Source organism: Xenopus tropicalis, chromosome 5 (genome assembly GCF_000004195.4).
Source record: "Xenopus tropicalis strain Nigerian chromosome 5, UCB_Xtro_10.0, whole genome shotgun sequence".
Classification (NCBI taxonomy): domain Eukaryota; kingdom Metazoa; phylum Chordata; class Amphibia; order Anura; family Pipidae; genus Xenopus; species Xenopus tropicalis.
Window position 1 is genome coordinate 127,781,051 of NC_030681.2, and position 22,038 is coordinate 127,803,088.

Consider the following 22,038-nt stretch of genomic DNA (forward strand, 5'->3'; position numbering starts at 1 on the left):
TTGAAATAGGGGTCAGTGAACCCAGAGACAAGCAAGTAATTGCTCTGTGAGGCCACAATTGTATTGTTATTGTTACCTGGCTTATCTTTCTATTCAGACCCTCTCCTATTCATATTTCAATCTCTTATTCAAAACAGCTGACAAAATTCCAAAGTGGAGAGATACTGAACAAAAAGCCAAATAATAAAAAATGAAGACCAATTGCAAATTGTCTTAGAATATTGATCTATGCAACATACAAAAAGTTAATTTAATGGAAAACAACACCTTTAATGTCATTTTGGCTTGAATACTATGGCTTGCCCCTAGCTCTAGTTCTTCCTTGCTCTTAACCTCCCTCACCTTGTCCTGTTCCTTGCTCCAGTCTTTCTTTGGTCCTGTTCTGTTCTGCTCCACTTTGTTCAGTTTGCTCCTAAATAGTTTCTTGCGAAAAAGACCACTATCCAATCCATGCACTGGAGATTTCCCCTTATATCTCTCACAAAATTAAAGGCTCCCATTATGGCATTCATTACTGTACAAACAAATCATTGGTTACACGTGTTAACGAGGTGTAGACAATAGCACCCAACCCTGGATTTAACATGCTCTTCTGAGGTTGCACATTGTTCTTCATTTAATGTGTAGGTTAGCAAACACTGTATGTGAATTGATAGCTCACAGTGGAAGTCAATAACCAGCACTACAGATGCATAATGAAGAGGTCGAAGGAAAGAGTGGAAATGGCTTTTGCGCTGAATCGAACAAAGGCAGTTAAGAAGTGGATTGTGTGGTCATAGTAACAGAAAAAGAAAGCATAATAATAATAATTATGTAAAATGTATATTGACAGGGATAATTATTTCTTCAGCCAAACTGTACAGAAACTAGGGCATGGGCATGGAAGCAGCATTTGTACATACTCATAAATAGAGGTATTTAACACCAAGAGTCACCTGTTTTGACGTGTATCCACAAACTAGGGCAGCCTGAGTATAGAGAGATGCAGTTGGAAAGTGAAGATAGGGTTCTCTTACTAAAGATATTCAATTTTTAAAATTACATATTTTATCATTACCATAGAATACTTTGCTTTGCCTTTCCCTTATAGCAAACATGCTGTTATGTCTAGCCGTAACATTAGACTATTAGACCACAGAGATAAGATACCTGGTCTGACAGATAGAACCTCAGCCAAAAAAAGAGCTGCTTTTTGTGAGTCGAAGATAGGAAACCATCGCTATGCAAGCACGAATATAACCAAGCTCCAGGTTAAAAATGGCTTTCTTGTAAATAGAGTTCATATCTCAAACAGAACTCATCTATAAATAGAGATTATAACTATATTAAAAACCATATATAGGGTTCACAGCTCTAATAAAACCCATCTATAAATAGAGTTCATAACTATAATAGAACCCATCTATAAATAGAGCTCATCCGTATAATAGAACCCATCTATAAATAGAGTTCTTACCTATAATAGAACCCATCTATAAATAGAGCTCATATTATAACAGAACCCATCTATAAATAGAATTCATACCTATAATAAAACCCATCTATAAATTTAGTTCTTACCTATAATAGAACCCATCTATAAAGAGTTCATTCATAGCTAAAATAGACTTGATCTTATTGGTTTTAAGACACATATTGGAATTGACCTAATAATGTACCATACTGGCTGTATAAGCAAGTAAAAGTTAATGAGATCAGAAATAGTTATACAGATAGTAACTATAATCAGAAATGTAAAACATAATTAAATGTGCAGAAATATATTACATTTTGCTCAGAAATATTAATTATTCAAACTATTATATTTAATTATTAAACTTATTAATGATTAAACATATTGTTATAGATTTGTAGTCAACTTTGTGTAAATCTTCCCCTATTCCCTAGTGTGATGCTGTAACACCAGAGCGGTGCAGTTGTCTGCATTAGTTTAGATGTTCTTGGTATGTTTTACTAGCCTGGCAGCTTTACATGCAGCGTATAGTCTGTGATGTCAACCAACTCCATGTGGAGATAATAAGTCCAGGCATATTTGAAACATTATTCCTTAATACAATTTGATTGGATGAGGAATAATATGTGAAAAAAGCACTGGAAATTATCTAGTTGGTGTATATATTATGCAGTGACTCGGTTGTAGGATATTTTATTGTTAACCCAGGCTGCATAAGTTGCTCAACTACAAATACTGATGCAGACATGTTTTTAATAGGTAGTGTCTATATATTCATTAGAAATTGGGTCCTGCTCTCTCTCTCTCCCTCTCACCTTCCTTTTCTTAATATACCATTTCCTCCCCATAACCCTGTGTTTTACTGGTGCCAAACACCAACCTCCCTGCCTTGTGACTGTGCTGCTTGCAGGACTAACAATTTAAACAGTATCTTCAACCTCTTCACAGCCCCCTCAATGTAATGCTATGTTGTGTTGACAGTAAAGAAGCATGGTTCCATTTTAAAAGGATACTGACATATTTATTGTACAACAGGAATGTATGATTTTATAGAACAAGGAAAGCCATAAATATTAGGGGTCCTTAGAAGCAGAGTTTTCTTATGTTTGCTATCACGATTACTGTGCATCCAAGCTTTTGCCTATCTAAGCCCTTTGTGGTCAAATGGTTAAATATAACTAACTAAATGGTTTTTTTAAATAAAAGTATTAATATTTTAGAAATGGTTAAAATTTTTCAAATTGCAGATTTCAAAGTTGCCAAAATGATTTGGCAGTGGGGCAAACTGGGGTAATTTGGCTTCCACATAAGGTTGCCATCTGGCTTATATTTCACTGGCCTAGCTGGTAAAATATCAGCCAAGACCGGTATTACAAATTTACCAGCAATATACCTGATGATAAATTTGTAATGACTACTCAATCTGCCCACGGCCCGCCTCCAATACACCCATTCCCCCCCTCCCTAGCTCCTATACATACGAAAGCCACAGCTAATCCAACCTTCACAATAGGGCTGTGCCCTCTGGATGTCATAACTCCACCCCCTGTCAAAGTTCTGTCCATTGACATCATGACACACACCCTTGTGGACCTTCCCACAGCCTCTGCCAGTAAAATTTTAATAAAAAGTTAACAACCCTACTCCCAGACTAAAGGTGGCCATATACAAGCCTATTTTTTACTTTAAAAAGACCAATTCCAGAACGATCATTAACTTATTGTATAGTTGATGGCGTAGAAACGATTATCGGGTCCCTAATTGGCCCAACATTATCGGCCAAAAAATTGATCAGCTGGGTTTAAAAATTTTGGTTATTCAGCAATAAAATCTGCCATTTGGTGTGAGTGCCAGACATTCGTTGTTCGTGGATACCATATCGTATGGCAAACCAATCGTCAAACGACTGTGTACTGATTAGATCGTTCATCGCAGAACGAGTGAAATCGGCTTGTGTATGGCCACCTTAACAGGCTTATTACAATGGGGGCCTAGATAGATCTGTTGGAAGATGACTGTTACAATGCACCAATGCAGTCCTTTCCCACAGAATATCTTGCCCAATAAATATCTGCTCAATTTTTTTGCCAGATATCAGTAGTGCAGATTGTCAAGAGGCAACTTTTATATACATTTCAAGGACTTGAACATGGAATAGCTTCTGTTTCTATGTTTGCCCTGTTCAAGAAATAACAAACAAACATTATTTTTTATAATACCAAGGGCGCTGCTGCCATAAGGTGAGTTGAGGAACTCACCTTGGGCTGCAGTTCCCTTCATGTTACCAGGGGCACCAAAAACCCACTCCTAGTAACATTAAAAGCTCAAATTCCGATTTTTCATTTGGAATTTCAGCTCTTCTAGCACAGAGAGTGCCAATGTGCTCTCTACACAAGCAGAGCCCCCCAACTTGCTCTGACACAAAAAACTATGTGAGGGGAGGTGGCACTCTGTACTGCATAAAACAATAGCCAAAAAGTACATTTTGCCTGTATGTTAGTAAAAAATAATCTTTTTAATAATAAAGTCAACTAGTTCACTGGATTGAAAAGGATGAGGACCCATAGAGACAACCTTCTACTATAAAAATGAGGGTCAAGGTAAATATAATAAAGTATACATATTTTTTCACAACCCAATATAAATTAAGAATAAAATAATCATATTATGTTTTCTTTCAATCACTATGTGGAGTATAGTCAAGGTAATAATCATTGTCATGCATTCCATCCAAGACAACAGCAGCATAAATATATATTAATCATGTGCAAAAAAATCAATAGAATATTCTCAGAAGGTGGATAGATACCCTCTGAGAAACCTTCTTGCCACTAAGAAATGGCAAGCACAAATCTGCAGCAGTTACGCCCCTCAGAGCATGATACAGTATGAGAAAACAATAATAACAAGCAGCCCTGATTGTGCTACTGCTATGGGATCAATTATCCGGAAAGCTTGGCACCGGGGGGTTTATAAATAAGGAATCTCACTCTAATTTGGTACTCCATTCCTCAAATACCCTGAAAATGAAGAAAGCTTTATTTAATCAGTTCACTTGCCAGTTTGTATATTTCTGGATTTCTGGATATCTTTGGATAATACACCCTGTGAAATGATATGTCACACAATTTACTGTAGATAAATATGCAGAAACCATTTGAGTTTTGTCTGTCTAGAATGCAGAGAAGGGTAAAAGAACAACATAGACAGAAGCTAAAGAGGGGATTAAGGGGATAAAGTGGAGTGAGAAGGTTGTCAAGATAAATGAGAAAAAACAAAGTCACAATGCAAGAGAGGATGCCAGTAATAGGCAAAGAAGTTGTTCCATGGCACTCAGGATATCATTTACAGCAAGTAAATTGCATTTGCAGCAGGGAAACTCAAACAGACAAATAAGTTGGAAAAGCAGAAATATTGCAATTACATTTTGGAAAAGAACAGACTCGAACATGACCCGCCTGATAGAAGAGGGATCTTCTTAATTTGACAAAGAACAAGTAATCACACTTAGAACTGGTAGTCTAATCATCTGCCGCTTGCCCTTTACCAGGAAGAGATCTGTGCAGGGAGATTTGTTCAATGTGCTGCAAGAATGTTGTCATTAGCAAGCTCTATACCCAGCTTTAAAGCACTTACAGCCTCTAGCAGGATAAACAGAAAGCCATCCCATTGTATTTTGTATTTAAGACTTTCTAGTGGAAGATTATCTATGGCCATCTCTTCCATAAATATATAACTCCATTAGAACATTTGTCCTGAACTCATCTGCCCTCTTACTGTTTACCTTAAATGTTGTGAATTACCATAGAAATTATATTTAAACTCAGCTTAATGGAAACACTGACATACAGAACTGTCAAAAGTGTTTATGTTCCTTACACATTGCCTGTGCTGCAAGTTGAGGAAGACAGGAGAGCACAGAACGGCAATATCAGTTCTAGAGGATAAGGGAAGGTGAACTCCCATTTGTCGTCTTCAGTATGATATAAATGAATTGATAATGCTGGATGAACGCAAAATGCCATTGCAGGTGAAAAGGTAGCTCCAGAAGAAGAAATAAGGGAAAGCGAATCAGTTATGGCGAGGGACTTGATTCTATTTGGGGTGGGGTTATGTTAAAGTGGAGCTGGTGAGCTTCCGATGTGGTCACAAGGGGTCTTTTATGAATGTAGCCAAAAGTGTGGCTTGAAATGTTGTGCATATTGACAGTGGAAATACCAAAAAAAAAAAAAAGTTAAATACCAAATAGTAAAATACTAAATGGTAGGCACCCCAAGGGATTATAATTGCTAACCTGAGACCCCGGGTTGGTGTTCATTTTCACTAAAAACTGTGACCTAGTACCAGTGTAGGAGCTTGTTTGATACTATCATCTACGTCTTCTTTCTTCATCTTTCCATCCCCAGTCTTGGTGCCAATAAGCAGTAAAGTGAAAAGCCGAACTTAGAAGCAAAAAGTCTGCTTATCAATCTACTGTGCATGCAAACTGACCTGGGGCCAAAGAGAAGAGTGAAGAAGCACAAGAAGGTTGTGGTTCTCCTACAGAAATAAACAACTAAAATCATTGACGTATACCTAACATTTGGCACCACCCCAGGGATTATACCTTCAGGGGGGCACAGGGGGGACTGTTGTCCCAGGCCCTGACGATTGTTGCTTTAAAGGGGGCCCAGCCATGGTACAGCTTTTAAGCACGGGCCCCCTTTAAAGAATTACGGGCCCTTGGGTCATTGGTGGTCAGCGGGTAATTCAATTGGCTGCGCCCCGTGCGTACATGTGACGTCAGTACGCACGGGGCGCAACCTTATAAAAACTGGATGCAGCGGCGAGCCGGTGGGCATAAGAAGAGGATCCAGCCGCAGGAAGCACACGTAGCAGGCGGGAGCTGGGGGGAGCAGGGAGAGCCACAGGAAGCACGGGGAGCTGGAGGATGGTAGGGGGGGCTGGAGGATGTTGGGGACGACGCTGGGGGAAGCTGGATGATGGTAGGTGGGGCTTGAGGATGCTGGGGAGGACGCTGGGGGAGGATGGTAGGTGGGGCTGGAGGATGCTGGGGAGGGAGCTGGAGGATGTTGGGGAGGATGGTAAGGGGGGCTGGAGGATGCTGGGGGAAGCTGGAGGATACTAGGGGGGAGCTGGAGGATGCTGCAGCAGGGAGCGGCCCACAGTATGAGGACACTGGGGGAGGACCAGCAATGTTTTAGGGGGCCCTGGGCTGGCTAGCAATGTTTTAGGGGTTTCTGCCCTGGCACCAATGCAAAATGTTACCCTGGCTACCAGTGTTTTAGGGGGGCCCTGGCTACCAGTGTTTTAGGGGGCCTCTGTGTCCTTTGTACTGATGGGAGGGGCCATTGGGGAGGGGAGCGTAGGAGCAGGGGGGCCCAGAAAATTCTGTTCTGAGGGGCCCCGTGATTTCTGATGGCGGCCCTGCTTTTCTTTCTCTTTTAAAGGCATTTGTATGCAATTTGTACAAATTCCTCTGTAGCCCAAAGACCCAATGTACTGAGGAAAGCACTTTTTTCAAACTGCCATAACTCTGGGACTACAGCAGCCCAGAATCCTAACCTGGCTCTCCAAGGAGTGTTTTTGGAAGCTGACCTCTTTGATGCATTGTCCTGACTTGGGCCAGCGAGTTCATGTGACTGTAACTCCAAAAATAAATTGAAAAAAATCCATCTCCCACATCTAAATCCAGCAGAAATGTCAAAATAATGTCAGTATCACTTTACGTTACGTTAAAGAAACAGAAGACAGGTTACTACAACATTACATGTGCCACGGTAGGCTCCAGCTCATATATTATTTACCAAAAATGCTTGATACATTCTTGACAGTACAAGGTACTGTTTATTTACTACAGAGAAAAAGGAAATCATTTTTAAAAATTAGAAGTATTTGCTTATAATGGAGTCTATGGGAGATGGCCTTTCCTTAATTCAGAACTTTCTGGATAACTGGTTTCCGGATAAGGGATCCCATACCTGTATGCTAATTTATGCAATATTCTCATTGCACCCTGTCAAAAGGTTTCAAATTTTAGTGGTTAGTACAACTTTCCCTTTTTTGCTACAGTCAGGTGATCCCAATGGTGGCTAATAAAAGGGCAACTATGGGAGTTTTAGCCTTGAAAGCAAGTATGCTATAGTATATACAGGAGCAGTGGCCAGCTCCATGTTGTAGCTCCCATCATTCCCAGCTAGACTCAGGTGATGCCAATGGGCCAATAAAAGGGCAACCATTTAGGGTTTTTAACCTTGAAAGAAAGCAAGTTGCAGGTGAAACTTATGTATAATGAAGCAGTAGAATTATTAAAGAAATCAGATGAAAGTGAGTGTAGGACTAGCCAGACCAGGGATGACTGTGATGTAGTTGGCCAGCTTGAAATATATTGCAATATATGGACAAACAATCCCTGTTTTGATTAAAGGGGAGGCCATTTCCTAGTAGCTTCATGCACAGAATTGATAATGGGTGAGAGCAGAAGACCTTTTGTTGCTGTCTGTGTGAGTTTCGTGGTGATAGCCTGAAGGCACCCCAGCTTAAGAACAACTCTCCCTTTTTTGCTATAGACTTTTGCTGAAGAAGTAGAAGCAAATGCACCAAGTATTTATTTTTAATAGGGATGCATTCATCTCTCATGGTGTGTTTGGACTAAAGATTTACTAATCCAGCAGGAAACTCTGTATTTTGTTCCACACGTCAATAGGTGCAGCGGAATCATACAAAAAAGTAATTATGACTGCAAGCGCTAGAGGGGATGAAATCGTGCAAATACATTCACCTCAATGTATTTGTAATGTAAAACAGTGCCCTAAAGCTGCTGCTCACCAATACCATATTAATTTAGATCCATAAAACGTTAATTATTAATGTTATGCATATGATATCGCCATTCAGGGTAGGCCCCAAACCCATTCCTCTGCCCTGAAGCCTTAAAGGAACAGTAACACCAAAAAATGAAAGAGCTTTAAAGTAATAAATATATAATGTACTGTTGCCCTGCACTGGTAAAACTGGTGTGTTTGCTACAGTAACACTACTATAATTTATATAATAAGCTGCTGAGTAGCCACGGGGGCAGCCATTCAAGCTGGAAAAAAGGCACAGGTTACATAGCAGATAACAGATAAGTTCTATAGAATACAATAGTGTTTTATCTGTTATCTGCTATATGCCTGTGCCTTTTCTCCTTTGAATGGCTGCCTCCATGGCTACATAGCAGCTTATTTATATAAACTATAGTAGACTTTCTGAAGTAAACACACAACTTTTACCAGTGCAGGGCAGCAGCACATTATATTTTAGTTACTTTTATACACTTTCATTTTTTGGTGTTACTGTTCCTTTAAGCCTTGTTCTGCAACTACTTGCAATGGCATCAAACAGTGAATAATTTGCATGAAGTACTTTTTGTTATATTAATGAGCAAGCCAAACTCATAGAAATGGCAGTGCTGAGATCAACTTGTCCATTCCAGGCTATTACGAAAATAAGTGCTTATCGAGCAATAAAATATAAGATGATAAATGCCTGAATTTAAGCTTAGAAAATCACCTACTATGGCTATTTCTATAACAGAAGCAGAGCATATAAGTTTGTCGCTGTGTAATAGAATGCAGAAGATTTATTTAAAAAATATGGCTTTTTCTTCATAATTACTCTTCAATATTGGCACAGTGGATTTGCATACTGATTCCATACCTACAGACTGAGAATCTGGAACATCACTGATATATTCCTGCAATAAATCATCTTGATGAATAGCATGTTCTGAAACATGGACTTGAATCTAAGAGTCCCTTGGAGGGAGCATTATTCAGTCTGAGCTTATCGGGGAAATAAATTCCAACACATTTGTAGCCATGTTCAAACTGTTCGAGACGCGTCTCAGAGGAATACATTCAGTTCTGGATGGCACATACGTGTCACTGTATTCTACATGATAAGGAAAGAGCTGAGCTCTGAGAACTGGGAATATAATTAGTGGGTCTGGGTTCAACTAATCAGATCACCCCCGGAGACCCATTTGGAGAGGGCTGTATCTGATATGGCTGTCACATGTACAGCATTCCTGATTGATAAATGGCTGGCATTCGCTTAAGCACAGATGAAAAGGTCACAGTTTTAACATCACACATTTGCCAATAATCTGCGGGTTTGGTCAGGCGTGGCCAACACTGGCTGAAGAATGGCCTAATTCCTTCATTTCATAAGGCAGAGTGTTTCTAAAAGAAATATTCTATTATGATATATTTCTGTGTCGGAATCTTAGCCAAGTGTCAGTATAAGGTCCCTACAATAATCAAGTGCCTTGAAGTTATAAAGAGTGCTACAGACTTACAAGAACAGTTATTCAGTAAAACTCCTTTTTCCCTTAGTCTTCCCAGTGTATTAAAGTGGTACTGTTATGTTTTTATTTCATTTTATTTATTTGTTTGTTTTTTTTAACAACACTGCTTTAGTAGTTTAATCATTCAGTGTAGGGAAAATACCATGGCCGCTTGCAAGTGTGCCTCTTAGGAAAATGTAGGCCAACATAATACTGCTAACCCTTTGTTATGCATTTGTTAATGTTGAATAAACCATGAGTTCTTAATTTTCTGGTCCACTAGAACAGAACACGTCATTCTGCCTGCACTTTAGGTTTGCTACAAACACTCATGACCTTAAAGCAACTTATATCTCTTCTAAAATTATTCCCTAGGGTATTATTATGTCTTATAATAATAGAATATTACCTCCCAAACAGTGGGGGTCATTTATCAACACTGGGCAAATTTGTCTGTGTGCAGTAACCCATGGCAACCAATGACATTATTGCATTAATTGTGCTACCTGCAAAAAAAAGCTAATCACTGATTGGTTGCTATGGGTTACTGCACACAGGAAAATTTTCCCTGTTGTGATTAATAAGTCCCAGTCAGTCTGAACTCTCTACTTGGAATCAGAATTCTAGGGATATAAGAATAAGCCAGAAGTGAGGGCTAGAACTATAGGGGTGTCTACAAAGTCCCTGGCCGATAAGTTTACCCTAAACTCACGCCGCTGTCACACTTCCTGGCAAGCAGTATTTCCATTCACTCCATTTTTACAGGTTAGAGTTTTCAAAGCTTGTAGTAGCCATGGTTGTAATATGTATGATATATGTTTGTACCAGTACCCATTCTATAACGAAGAGTAGTCTCAAATTTCACCCTAATTGTCTTTTAGGCTGGAACCCCCTTTAGCATTGGATCCTCCGAGCTGGGTCAGCTCAGCTACAACATGCTATAGTAGATAATAAATGCTGTAATATCTGTATGGGTTTGGAATGTATATATAATGTACACATTATATATACATACCAAACCCATAAAGATATTATAGCATTTATTACCTACCATTGCAAGATCTCAGCCTGCTCAATCAGATCACCATATATAAGCAACCCATATATATGGTCATGTCATTTTTTACTATCTATATATATAATAAATCAACTATGTAGAGTTCTGTTAAACTCTTTTATTATTAGAGACATGCTTCCAATACTGATCTCCCTATTACCAGGCAAAACATTTTAACCCTGTTACCAACACATTCTATAATTCTTTACTAGATAGACATCTATATTATCATATGCTATTATTTTGTTCTTTCTTTGCATGTAAAACCTTGACATTTGCGTCTATTCTCACAAAAACAATATTTGTATGTAATAAGCAATAATGTACCTCCTGCTGAATACTATTACTGAAGCTCATCTGTAGTTCTCTGACCTTTATAAAGGTACTCAGCAGATCTATATGGGGACAGAACGCCTCTTTCACTTGTAGTATCCTATTATGTGAGGCTCTACGTGAATAGAAATAGCCGCTCCTGCACACAATCTTCAGTGTGTTATTATATGGTGCTGCGATTCCTTGCATGCCTGAACAATAATAATAGAAACTGCATACACACAAAATGAAACTCAAGATCTATTGTCTATTTATGGGTGCCAGTGGTATGACCTATTCTTTCCTTATGATAAGACTTTCTTCCCCCCTTAAATAATGGGAAGGTTTGTCCCTTTCAAAAATTGCTTACTCAAAGGTCTCATCCAGGGCATGAATAAACAGGAAAAGCTTCTTTAGTTTTTGTGGTTCCTTATATTACTTTGTGTTCATCTAGGCTGCATAATCCTATATAGATATCTGATAAGAACTGGGAGACCTGGAGAAAGCAGGTTATGAAGTGCAAATTGTGAATCAAATGTAAATGCTAATAGAGCCTGCTTCTGTAAGTTAATAGTTGCACACTGTATATAACTGTCAGTGTATTTACGAAATTGACCACTTTAAAACACTGCAGTTATAGTCCCCTAATGCTACAAATTTCTGAAGCCTAAATCAATAATATTGCTTTCCCACTTTGCTGAAGTTAATTGAGTTAGATATAAACACACAAGTGTATATTACTTTTATGCAAGAACTCAGCCCACTGACTTGATCTCTCCCATAAAGATTCTGCTTCTGGTCAATGTCACTATTAACCCTAGGGTAGGAGTTTATGAGTCTTGCAGGTATATCGGTGACAAGTACAACACAGGATATTAATGGTCTATGACTCCCCCGGGCACACATGGCAAGATGGCAGCCCTTAGTGCTCATTCAGGCACCACTCCTGCCCAGGGGATTGGCTGTACTGTGCATGTCATGGCTCCGGAGTGACGTGCACAGTGCAGCATGAGAGGGCACCGGCCCTATGGCCGGCAGGATAGACACGGCCCCATTGTCGTCCCTCCCCAACTTGTGCATTTCAGTGATAGGTAGGAGGAGGGAGATGGGACAGCTACGTGACTCCACTCTCCCACATATTTGAAGTGAGTGCTGCCGAATGCAGACAGTGCCCTATTCAAGGAGGAAGCATCATGTCTCCATTCTCTGAAAATAAAATCAGAGACCTGCAGCAATTCTAAATTAGGATATGCAAAGTGCAAAACATGGGGCATTGCACATTTTACACACTGCCCCAAACACATAAATGACATAAATGACCCCTATATTTACCTTACTACATTTAGTACTCTTCTAATATTATTATTATTATTAAAATTTATTTATAAAGCGCCAACATATTCCGCAGCGCTGTACAATAAGTAGATTTTAGTTAATGTATTCCATGCAATCCACACAGATTTAACATCAAGATAAACATTAAAACACAGTGGGCATCTTTTACTACCGGCTCGGCAGGGTGCATAATGCAAAAAATGGGTGCCGTCCGGCATGTTTTCTGTACCTTGTGCCCTGCAGGTAGAAGAATTGCCTTCACTTTGGAGCACAGAGGCCTGTGTTCTTCCAATGAATACAGCATTGCCTGTGTTTGGCAGCACTGTATTCATGGTGGGGGGTGTGGAGGCATATAAGCATCCCCCCATCCACTTATTGCATGGCAATCAGATATACAACTAAAGGGCTGCAGCAGTGCCCTGTACTTACTCCCAGCCCTATGGCAGATTTTGAGCCTCTTGTACTTGCATTTGGGGTGTCAGTAAATGACCCATAGTGGCTATATTGGGCCAAATACAAACATTTGTAAAAAATTGTCTTTTTAGAGCTCCTTATTTTATGTAGCCACAAACTCCACTTAGATATTTTTGTTTATTACTTGATGAAGTAAAGTTTCACTATTGTTGCTTTTCAATTGCTATATGTTATTTAGTAATTTGAATTATGTTTATGTATGTGAGTGTATAGATTGGTAGGTGTGGGTTGGGTGTGCTGGGTTTACTTGGATGGGTTGAACTTGATGGACACTGGTCTTTTTTCAACCCTATGTAACTATGTAACTATGTAACTATGAATTAATGGGGTTGTAATCCTTCCCTGCAACCCCCCCATCCCTTAAAAGGAAGAAACCCAAGGAGAGGAGAATTCAATAAAGAAAATCATTCCCCCAGTACTGTGTCAGTCACTTTGATGCTATCTACCTTAATGAGATTACCGTGCAATAATTGCTTATTGATATTATAAGGGTGGATCTAGTGTTTTAGGTGCTTGGAGCAGAAATCCTGCAGGGATGTACAAAGAACAAGTACAAAGTACAGGGAGAAGCAGTATTCTCATTGGAGCAAATTATCCACTATACTTTATTTATTCTTGAAATACAGCTATTTTGTAGCACTCTGGAACGTTTTATTTAACTATGCCACTGTAAGGGTTCAGCCCTGGTGTTGCTAGACTACAGTTCCCAGCATGCTTCAGCCTTTGATCATTAGTAGTGATGAGCAAATCTGTCCCGTTTCTGTAACTGTAACTTTTTTGACGCAACTGCAACTTTTTTGACGCAACCATGACTTTCCAACTTTTACCGGTGAATTTTTTTCGGTGCAAATTTGTCCCCCCATTTTGTTAAAAATTTGCCAATGGTGAATTTCAGAATTTTGCAGTAAATCCATGCCTGGCAAAATTTTTACTCATCACTAATCATTAGATGGCATGTGTTGGGAATTATAGTCCAGCATCCATTAGATGGAGAAGGAGAAGGTTTATGTCCCCATTTAATAGCTCTGGGTATAAAACATTCCTTAAAGGATAATAATTTAAGCACAGTCCCCTTGGAAGGCATGGATAGAAATTAGGTTAAATAATATATATTAATTTTTCTATTTTTACTTTTCCCCTTCTGTTCCAACATGTTGAGGGAACCATACTTCTATATTCCCAATGAGATTTTAGTTTTACACTCTATAAGCGTTAAAGACCACGACACATGAGAGTTAATTAATACATAAGGCACACAGACTTATTAGGCATCTGTCATAATGAAAGGGCCATTCGATTCATCTCATTAAGCGGCACATTTTTACAGGAAGATTCTCTTGGGTTTTGTGAGATTAATGCATTACCAACTAAACGCCACCGGTGCCTATGGCTGAATGTGTGTAAGTCATTTTTGTGTATATTAGCTCCCAAGTTAATTCAATACTCAGGAGAGCTTGCAAGGCAAATTATTTGCAATGTCAGGAATCAACTATGGGTTCTTCCAGCAAAAGAATGAATCATCCCCTGGCCTATGGGTACTATATACAGAGCAGTCTGCACAGCCATATTGACTTTAACTGTATAAAACTACACACCGAATAAAACATATGTAAGAACAAAGGACTGAAATGTAATGAAACAGCTGATAAAAACATACATTTTCATGCTTGAAAACGAAATCAATGCAGAATTAAAGCAGTTTATAGTCTGGTTGACTAGAATTTATAAAGGCATGTCCCTCCCCTATAAATCTTCCATGCATGAGTATACATTATTAGATGGGATATCTTCTCTGCTGATTAGGCATTGTCAGTTCTATTTCCAAGACTGATACTTTTCTTGTGATTTATAGAAGTATTTGCAAATGGTTCTTCCAATCACTAATTACTCAGAAATGTAATTCAGTAGCTTTGCTAAGATATGAATTCATGGTTAAAGGAGAAGGAAAGGCAAAGTCACTTGGGGGTGCCAAAATGTTAGGCACCCCCAAGTGACTTTAATCACTTACCTTCTACCCCGGGCTGGTGCCCCTGTCCGGAGAGAACAGCACCAGCCAGGGGTAGCAGCGAGCGCTTCCTGCTTCGGTCACACGCGCATGCACAGTAGAGTGAAAAGCCGAACTTTAACAGAGAAGTCGACTTTTCACTCTACTGCGCATTCGCCGACCGTTGGCATTTTAGGAAAAGAAAGCAGGAAGCGCTGCAGGTACCCCGGGCTGGTGCTGGTGCACCAGCCCGGGGTAGCAGGTAAGTGATTAAAGTCACTTGGGGGTGCCTAACATTTTGGCACCCCCAAGTGACTTTGCCTTTCCTTCTCCTTTAAAGGGCTTCAAACACCCAGTATGAAAATGCATCTTGTAGCATTCAGAATGGTATAGGTAAATATACTCAAACACAGGCAGAAATTGTCTGACCCAGTGTGTAACCTTGCCATGTACTTTAATACAAGGGCTAAAAGCACATGTTGCATTGTTTGGTAATAGAGAAGCTGTGCTGGTTCACGATACAATGCAGTTTACACCCAAATGGTCCATTATGAATAGAAGCAGCTATTGCTACATAACCACAGGGCTTGTCCTATTCTGTGACTTTTCTCGTTATTCACTTGGTTTAAATTACTATTTTCTAGTATTTCCTTACTCGGTGATGCTCTGACTAGAGAAAGCACCACATTGTACCATAAAGCTTCCCGTGACACTTCATACTGAAATGTTCTTTCACACTGGTATCTTGTTCCACCTTTTACCCTGCTACAACCTTTTTTTCCATGCTTGATGGAAGTTAAACATCATACCACCATCTTCCGTTTTGTACATTTTCCAAATAAATGAAAAGTTTGGAATCTCTAAGAGATCTTTAGGGAAACATCATTTCATTCCATATGGTCAGCACTTTGATTGGTCGTCATTCATAGGACAATTACTTAAATACTTCTAATCTATATAAAACCTGTTTGGGGTCTGTGAAAACCTGTTTTGGGTCCCTGTGATGGACCTACAGACCTCAACCTTATAGAGATCTTGTAGGAAAAGCTTCACTGTAAGGTCAGAGAAAGATGCCCTAAATCTAGAAAGATCTACAGAAGCTGGATTCAAAATCCTCCCCTAAACATTTTACACAATTGACAGCCAAAATGCCATATTTCTATTGGAAACATAAACATCTTGGGTGATTCTAAACTTTTGAACACTAGTATATATCATTCACTTGTAGTCAAAAAAGTGAATAATTTTACAAGAGTTTAGTAGGACGCAATGCTTATAACTTATACAGTTCCTTATTAATTTATCTTACCTGTTTAATAGCAAAAAGTAGTCTCCCATAACAGTAAACAATGACAGCGAAAGGCAAGGCCAGGCAAAAGATGAAAAGGCACACAATGTAAGATATGTTATTGGCATCGCGTGAGTGCCAGTTTACAGAGCAGGTTGTGCCAGGCCCTTCTGGTCCATATTTGCTCCATCCAAAAAGTGGAGGAAGCGTCCAGACCAATGAGTATATCCAAGATACCAGTATCCCAAGCCAGGCTTTTTTATAATTTGTCAAATCTGCCTCAGTGCTTCGAAGCATGGTGCAATATCGCTCATAAGACAGGACAGCCAATGACACCAGAGAGACTGTTCCTGGAAACAAAAATTAAGGCACAAGTAAGGAACAAGTAGAAAGACAGTACAGGCACATATTATGGGACCTGAGCATAAACAGTACGAAAAGCAGATTACAACGACAGGAATACCAGCTGTTGGAACCAGTCTGATGGGAAAATCAAACCTGTGCAATCAACATGTGGCTGATTTTTAGCCAGTTGGGTAGGCCTAACGGGGGGCCACATACACGGGCAGATAAGCTGCCGAATTGGTCTGAAGGGCTCCAATCAGCAGCTTAATCTGCCCTTTGATCCTTGATGTAGGGATAATTTGATCCAATTCCTATATCAAATGTTTATGACACATATGGGGTTCTGTAATAAAAGTCACTAACAGTGCCTTTTATTACATATAAGTTATTCCTTTATTCTTTAGGTAATAAGTTTAATCTCAACATGTTATCCAGAAAGCCATCTCCCGTAGACTTCAAGTTATTTCCTTTTTCTCTGTAATAATAGATCAGTACCTTGTACTTGATCCCAATTAAGATAGAATTAATCCTTATTGGGCAAAGCAATGCTATTAGGTTTAATTAATGTTTAAATAATTTTTTTAGAAGACTTAAGCTATGGAGATGCAAATTAGGGAAAGCCCCCTTATCCGGATAACCCCAGGTATTATTATTATTATAATTATTATTAACATTTATTTATAAAGCGCCAACATATTCCGCAGCGCTGTACAATAAGTGGGTTTCATACATTGGACATACAGAGTAACATATAAAGCAACCAATAACCAATACAAGAGGTGAAGAGAGCCCTGCCCAAAAGAGCTTACAATCTACAAGGAGAAAGGGTTGAGACACAAGGTGTGGGAATGGGCAAGATCAGAGTTAAGTAAGGTGAGAGGTGGGGCACAGGGTATTGCTTTTAGCAGCACACTGAGGTTATTTTAAACAAGATTATTAAGTTTCTCTAAATAAATGCATTTTTAGAGATCTCTTGAAGGCAGAGAGATTGGGAGAAAGTCTGACAGTTTGTGGGAGCGAATTCCAGAGAAGGTACTAAGCATTCTGGATAACAGGTCCCATACCTGTATTTCTATTTCATGAGTGAGAAGCAGGAGGCCTTTATAATATTTACTCAAACAACCCTTTCATTCTGAATGATTTTGCCACCTTCTAATGAGTTACACATTACGCATTTAGCAAAACTTTTTCTTCCAGCATATGAATAAAGAAGCAAACATACTCCATAATAAATTACATCCTCCAGTGTGTGTTTAGCCTTTTCTCTCCCTTGACAGTGAGGTTCAGATTTGCTACACTGTGATCACTAAAAAGGTCAAATGATTCTATCTGTTTGAGAAGTTGAAAGGACCAATGTACAATCTGTTTAATACATGCAATGTAACCAACTGCCCTGAGAAAAAAGTGATTGCAAAACATTTTTTTAGGAAGCAGGCATTGACGAACATTCGTCAGAAAATACTTCTGCTGAAACAGATATTTTGATGAAACTAGCAATAATGGTTCATTCATGTCAAGCACACGCTGCTGTAGGGAAAGCAGTGGTTTGTGCCAATGTGACGAGCTTTTAATCAGACAAGTGATTATTATACAAACCATAGTGGTGACTGAGTGTGATAGGCACAGCTGCAGAAGTGGCAAGGGGTAATGCATGGGTAATACATGTGGATGGCTAAATGCCTAAGATGGATATGACATTTTCCCAAGCATAAAAGGAGGGCAATGTCAAGATCTGTCTCTCTTTCTTCCTTTTCACTGACACCCCTTATTCTAGGTGACTTTAGCTGTCACATTAATGATCCTCCTGTAACTTGGGTTCTACCCTTTCCACTTTTGCTTTGATGTCATTCAGTGGGCAAACTCAAGCACTTACACACTACATGGACAACCACCTCTCTGACCTTCTCTTCATTAATATATCTCTAGATCTCTTATAGCCTCCCTCTTTTTTTACTAATGCAAACCTCTCTCCCCAATCTGCCCTCTTCTAATTTTGCCTTGCTCTGATCTTGAGTGTTAGGTCAATATGTCTTGCATGTTATAATTCAGTTCTGTCAGTGCCTCTGGCGTTCCTTTGTCCCCCAGCAAATACTCTGCCTTTATATAAATCCACATTCAAACACCATCTCTTGAAGCTCTAAGTAATAGCTTCCCAGATGGACTGGATCACTTACTGTGTGCTTCATTCTCACCACTGCTTGTCTCTTTGGAACTGCGCTGCTCTCCCTCCTTCTCAGCTTGTGCTTCCTTTTTTGTTCAGTAAAGGCATAGATAAGTGCTCTAGTACATTAGAAGTGAGTCTATAATTGAAACTTACACATGCCTACATAGTACTGTGAAGTTTTCTGCTACATTAGAGCACGAATTTTAGCAAAATAATGTACAGCTTTTTTCTGTAATAACAAAAGAGTGACTTGTACTTGATCCATACTAAGATATAATTGATCTTTATTGGCATCAAAACAATCCTATTGGGTTTATGTTATATTTAATTGTTTTTATTAGATCCAAATTACAGAAGGATCCCTTATGAGGAAAACCCCAGGTCCCGAGCATTCTGGATAACAGGTCCCATACCTGTAATACTGTCAGTACTCAGGTTTTGTTATCATAAGGATGCATACTAGTCACACGTGCTGGGAGTCACAGAAACAAACACAGGCAGCTCTAAGAATGTGCTCCTCGCAGGCTCTTGTCAGACCTTACTTCAGACATTCATGGAATTTGGCATAGTATAACAAATGACAGAGAGCTGATTAGCCTCCTGGTAGACAAACCAATCCCTCTGCTCTTTATAATGTAGAGTTATGTTAGAAGACCAAGTACAGGAATAAAGATAGGAGTGGCACACCTTATTTATATTATGCTTGGTCCTGACTGCCAGGTTGCTACTTGAAACCTGAAGCCATATATATAATAAAGAAATATCACTAGACTCCTACAAAAGTTATAGCTTTGTTGAAACAGCATTTATCCCAATAGTTTTCTACCAGCATAGGTGTCAATAGAGGGACAGATTTTTTAACAGACAATTAAACAAAATAACTGTCCCTATGACAATGACCTAAGTTGGTCAAAATGCGTTGGGGCAAAATGCTGTTTCAGTTAAGCTATAACTCTAGTCTGTTCTGACCAATACATGTGTTATAACATAATATGTATACAGTTAGGCATGGTTACAGGAGTACAGGTAACAATATTTAATCATTTGTTGTTTAAAGGCTGTGTTAGTTTGTGGAACTTGCTGGCAAGTGTGTAAAGTAAACGCTGTGCCTTTGGGTCCCAGAAATAAATGATCCATAATTGGAAGAACTCAAAGCATATGGACCTAATGTGGTGATCTATGTTATCTATGTTGTGATCTATGTTATCTGTGTGTGTGATCTATGTTATCTGTGTGTGTGATCTATGTTATCTGTGTGTGTGATCTATGTTATCTGTGTGTGTGATCTATGTTATCTATGTTGTGATCTATGTTATCTGTGTGTAAACACAATTCTATGCGTGGACATGATTTTCAGGCGTCACAACTTTCTGTGCATTTGCAAAAGTGCAGCTTATTTGTTACCTACCAATAGTGCCAAAGTTTTTGTATACCAAAAAAGTGACCCAGTTGGCTCAGGAAGTAAATAACTAACAGAAAGTCTGACATTATGTACCAACCCACCTGTGTGGCTGTGAGAGTGTTAATACAAGGGAACTGGGGATGGACATAATAAGTTTTATAATGTCCTTTAATGAATGAAATACTGAATGAAAAATGAATGAATACTGTAAAAGTTTAGGTGGTGTCATGTGGTTGTTGTAGTACTTTGCATGGCACATTTTCTATCTGTCTGAGGTTTCTTAAAGTTAAGAAAGAGCTTTTAAAGATCTCTAAACTCTGCACTCAGCTGCAACCATATCCCTTCATGCAGTTTAACATCAAACAAGCCACATAGTGTAGCTGTATAGCTTAGTAATGTCCCCTAGCCTGTAACTCATGCACAAGGCCACTCTCTCCTACTGTGTTTTTGCCTTTATTTGTATTAGTTCCACTACCAAGCACAACGTACACTCAGCACTATGTCCATGACTGCCTACATGCCTGATGAGTTACTGGAAGCTGTTACAGCACTGAATCTTCTGCTCTGCCTCGTGGTCTTGTTCTGTGCATGCCTTGGCTAGCGGTCTCTTGGGAAAGCACATCTTGAATAAGTAATGTTGATTAAAAAGAGTGAAACTTACCAAAAAGCGTGTTGACGAATCCATACCAGATGCAGCCAATTTCTCCTATGAGCCAGTGTCCCTGGGTGCTGGCTGCAAAGCTGAATGGGGTCCCAAGGATGCAGACCATCAGGTCACTCAGAGAGATGTTCATCAGCAGCATGTTAATTGGGGAGCGCAGGACTTTGTACTGGCAGAACAGAATAAGCACCACAAGGTTATTGAAAAAGCCCAAACTTCCAATAACTCCTAGGAAGACTGCTACCAGCAGGTGGCCAGTTGGGGACAAGTTTGGGTGATTTTCTGGCCCGTACTGCTGGATGCTACTCCTGCAGGTAACACTGCTGCTGTCACTGCAGCTTGGACTTGAGCTGTGAAAAGCCATGTGTACAGTGACAGGAGCCTGCTGTGTGATATACACTCTCATGCACACACTAGCATGCTGCTTTATTTATTTACTTCTTCCTGGGATTCTTACAGGACTTCTAGGCTCACAGGGGTTAAAGGCAGCTGAGTGAGCAGAGTAGGCTCCGGTCTATACAAGGTTCCGGCTCCACCATGTGGCCATTTGGCATCTGCTCTGCCTTTTTATGTGCTTGATTTAAAGGGGGTGCGGCATGCACCTCTCTAGGGGGGCACTCATCCAGTACATGGGGGCTGAGCTAAGACCAGGTGGGAATAAGGAAACCTCCTTAATGCTGGGAACAATATATCCAGCTATACACTCCCCTTTATGCCTTGTATCTTGTACTTTCACTACCTTTCATCCCTGGTATCTTGTACTAGCACTGTCTAAAACCTGCAGAATTCTTATTTTTCACACAATTGTAAGTTAAAAAACCTACATTCATTTATAGCTTTTTAGTGTTTGGGATTTATTAATTTAGAAACATTATCACAGTAATGGGCTAATAATGACCAGGGCAGAAAGGGATGCCAGATCCAGTATCTCAGAGATACTTATATCCTACCAATCCCCTACATTACCGCAGGGGAAGCCTGGGGCTTCAAGCTTCACAGGGGTCCCCTGTGGAGTTAAGGTTATTAATAGTTTAGAGGCTAATATTGGGTTGATATATTTAGTATATTTATGAAAAATGTGCAACCTGCAGCCAAAGGAGGGATGCTGGGAGTTGTAGTTAAGCAGCCGCTGAAGGATGGTAGGTTTTTCAAATCAAACTGGGGCCCCAGCTGGCTTGCAATGCCCAAGGTATTGATCTCTAAATGCAGCTCTGCATTCCCAGTAAATATTTCC

General features: G+C 39.5%; 1 protein-coding gene across 1 annotated transcript in view; it reads right to left on the reverse strand.

Annotated features, from left to right (window-relative positions):
• The window catches only part of tmtops.2 (multiple tissue opsin, gene 2), a 72,924-nt gene extending 51,107 nt beyond the window's left edge, over positions 1 to 21,817 (reverse strand). Inside the window, exons 1-2 of the mRNA XM_002933372.5 lie at positions 20,805 to 21,817; positions 16,254 to 16,582 (exon numbers count right to left, since the gene is read on the reverse strand). Coding sequence (XP_002933418.2) covers positions 16,254 to 16,582; positions 20,805 to 21,210 — 735 coding nt within the window. The 5' untranslated portion in view covers positions 21,211 to 21,817. The remainder of the gene's footprint in view (positions 1 to 16,253; positions 16,583 to 20,804) is intronic.
• Positions 21,818 to 22,038: the final 221 nt, after the last annotated feature.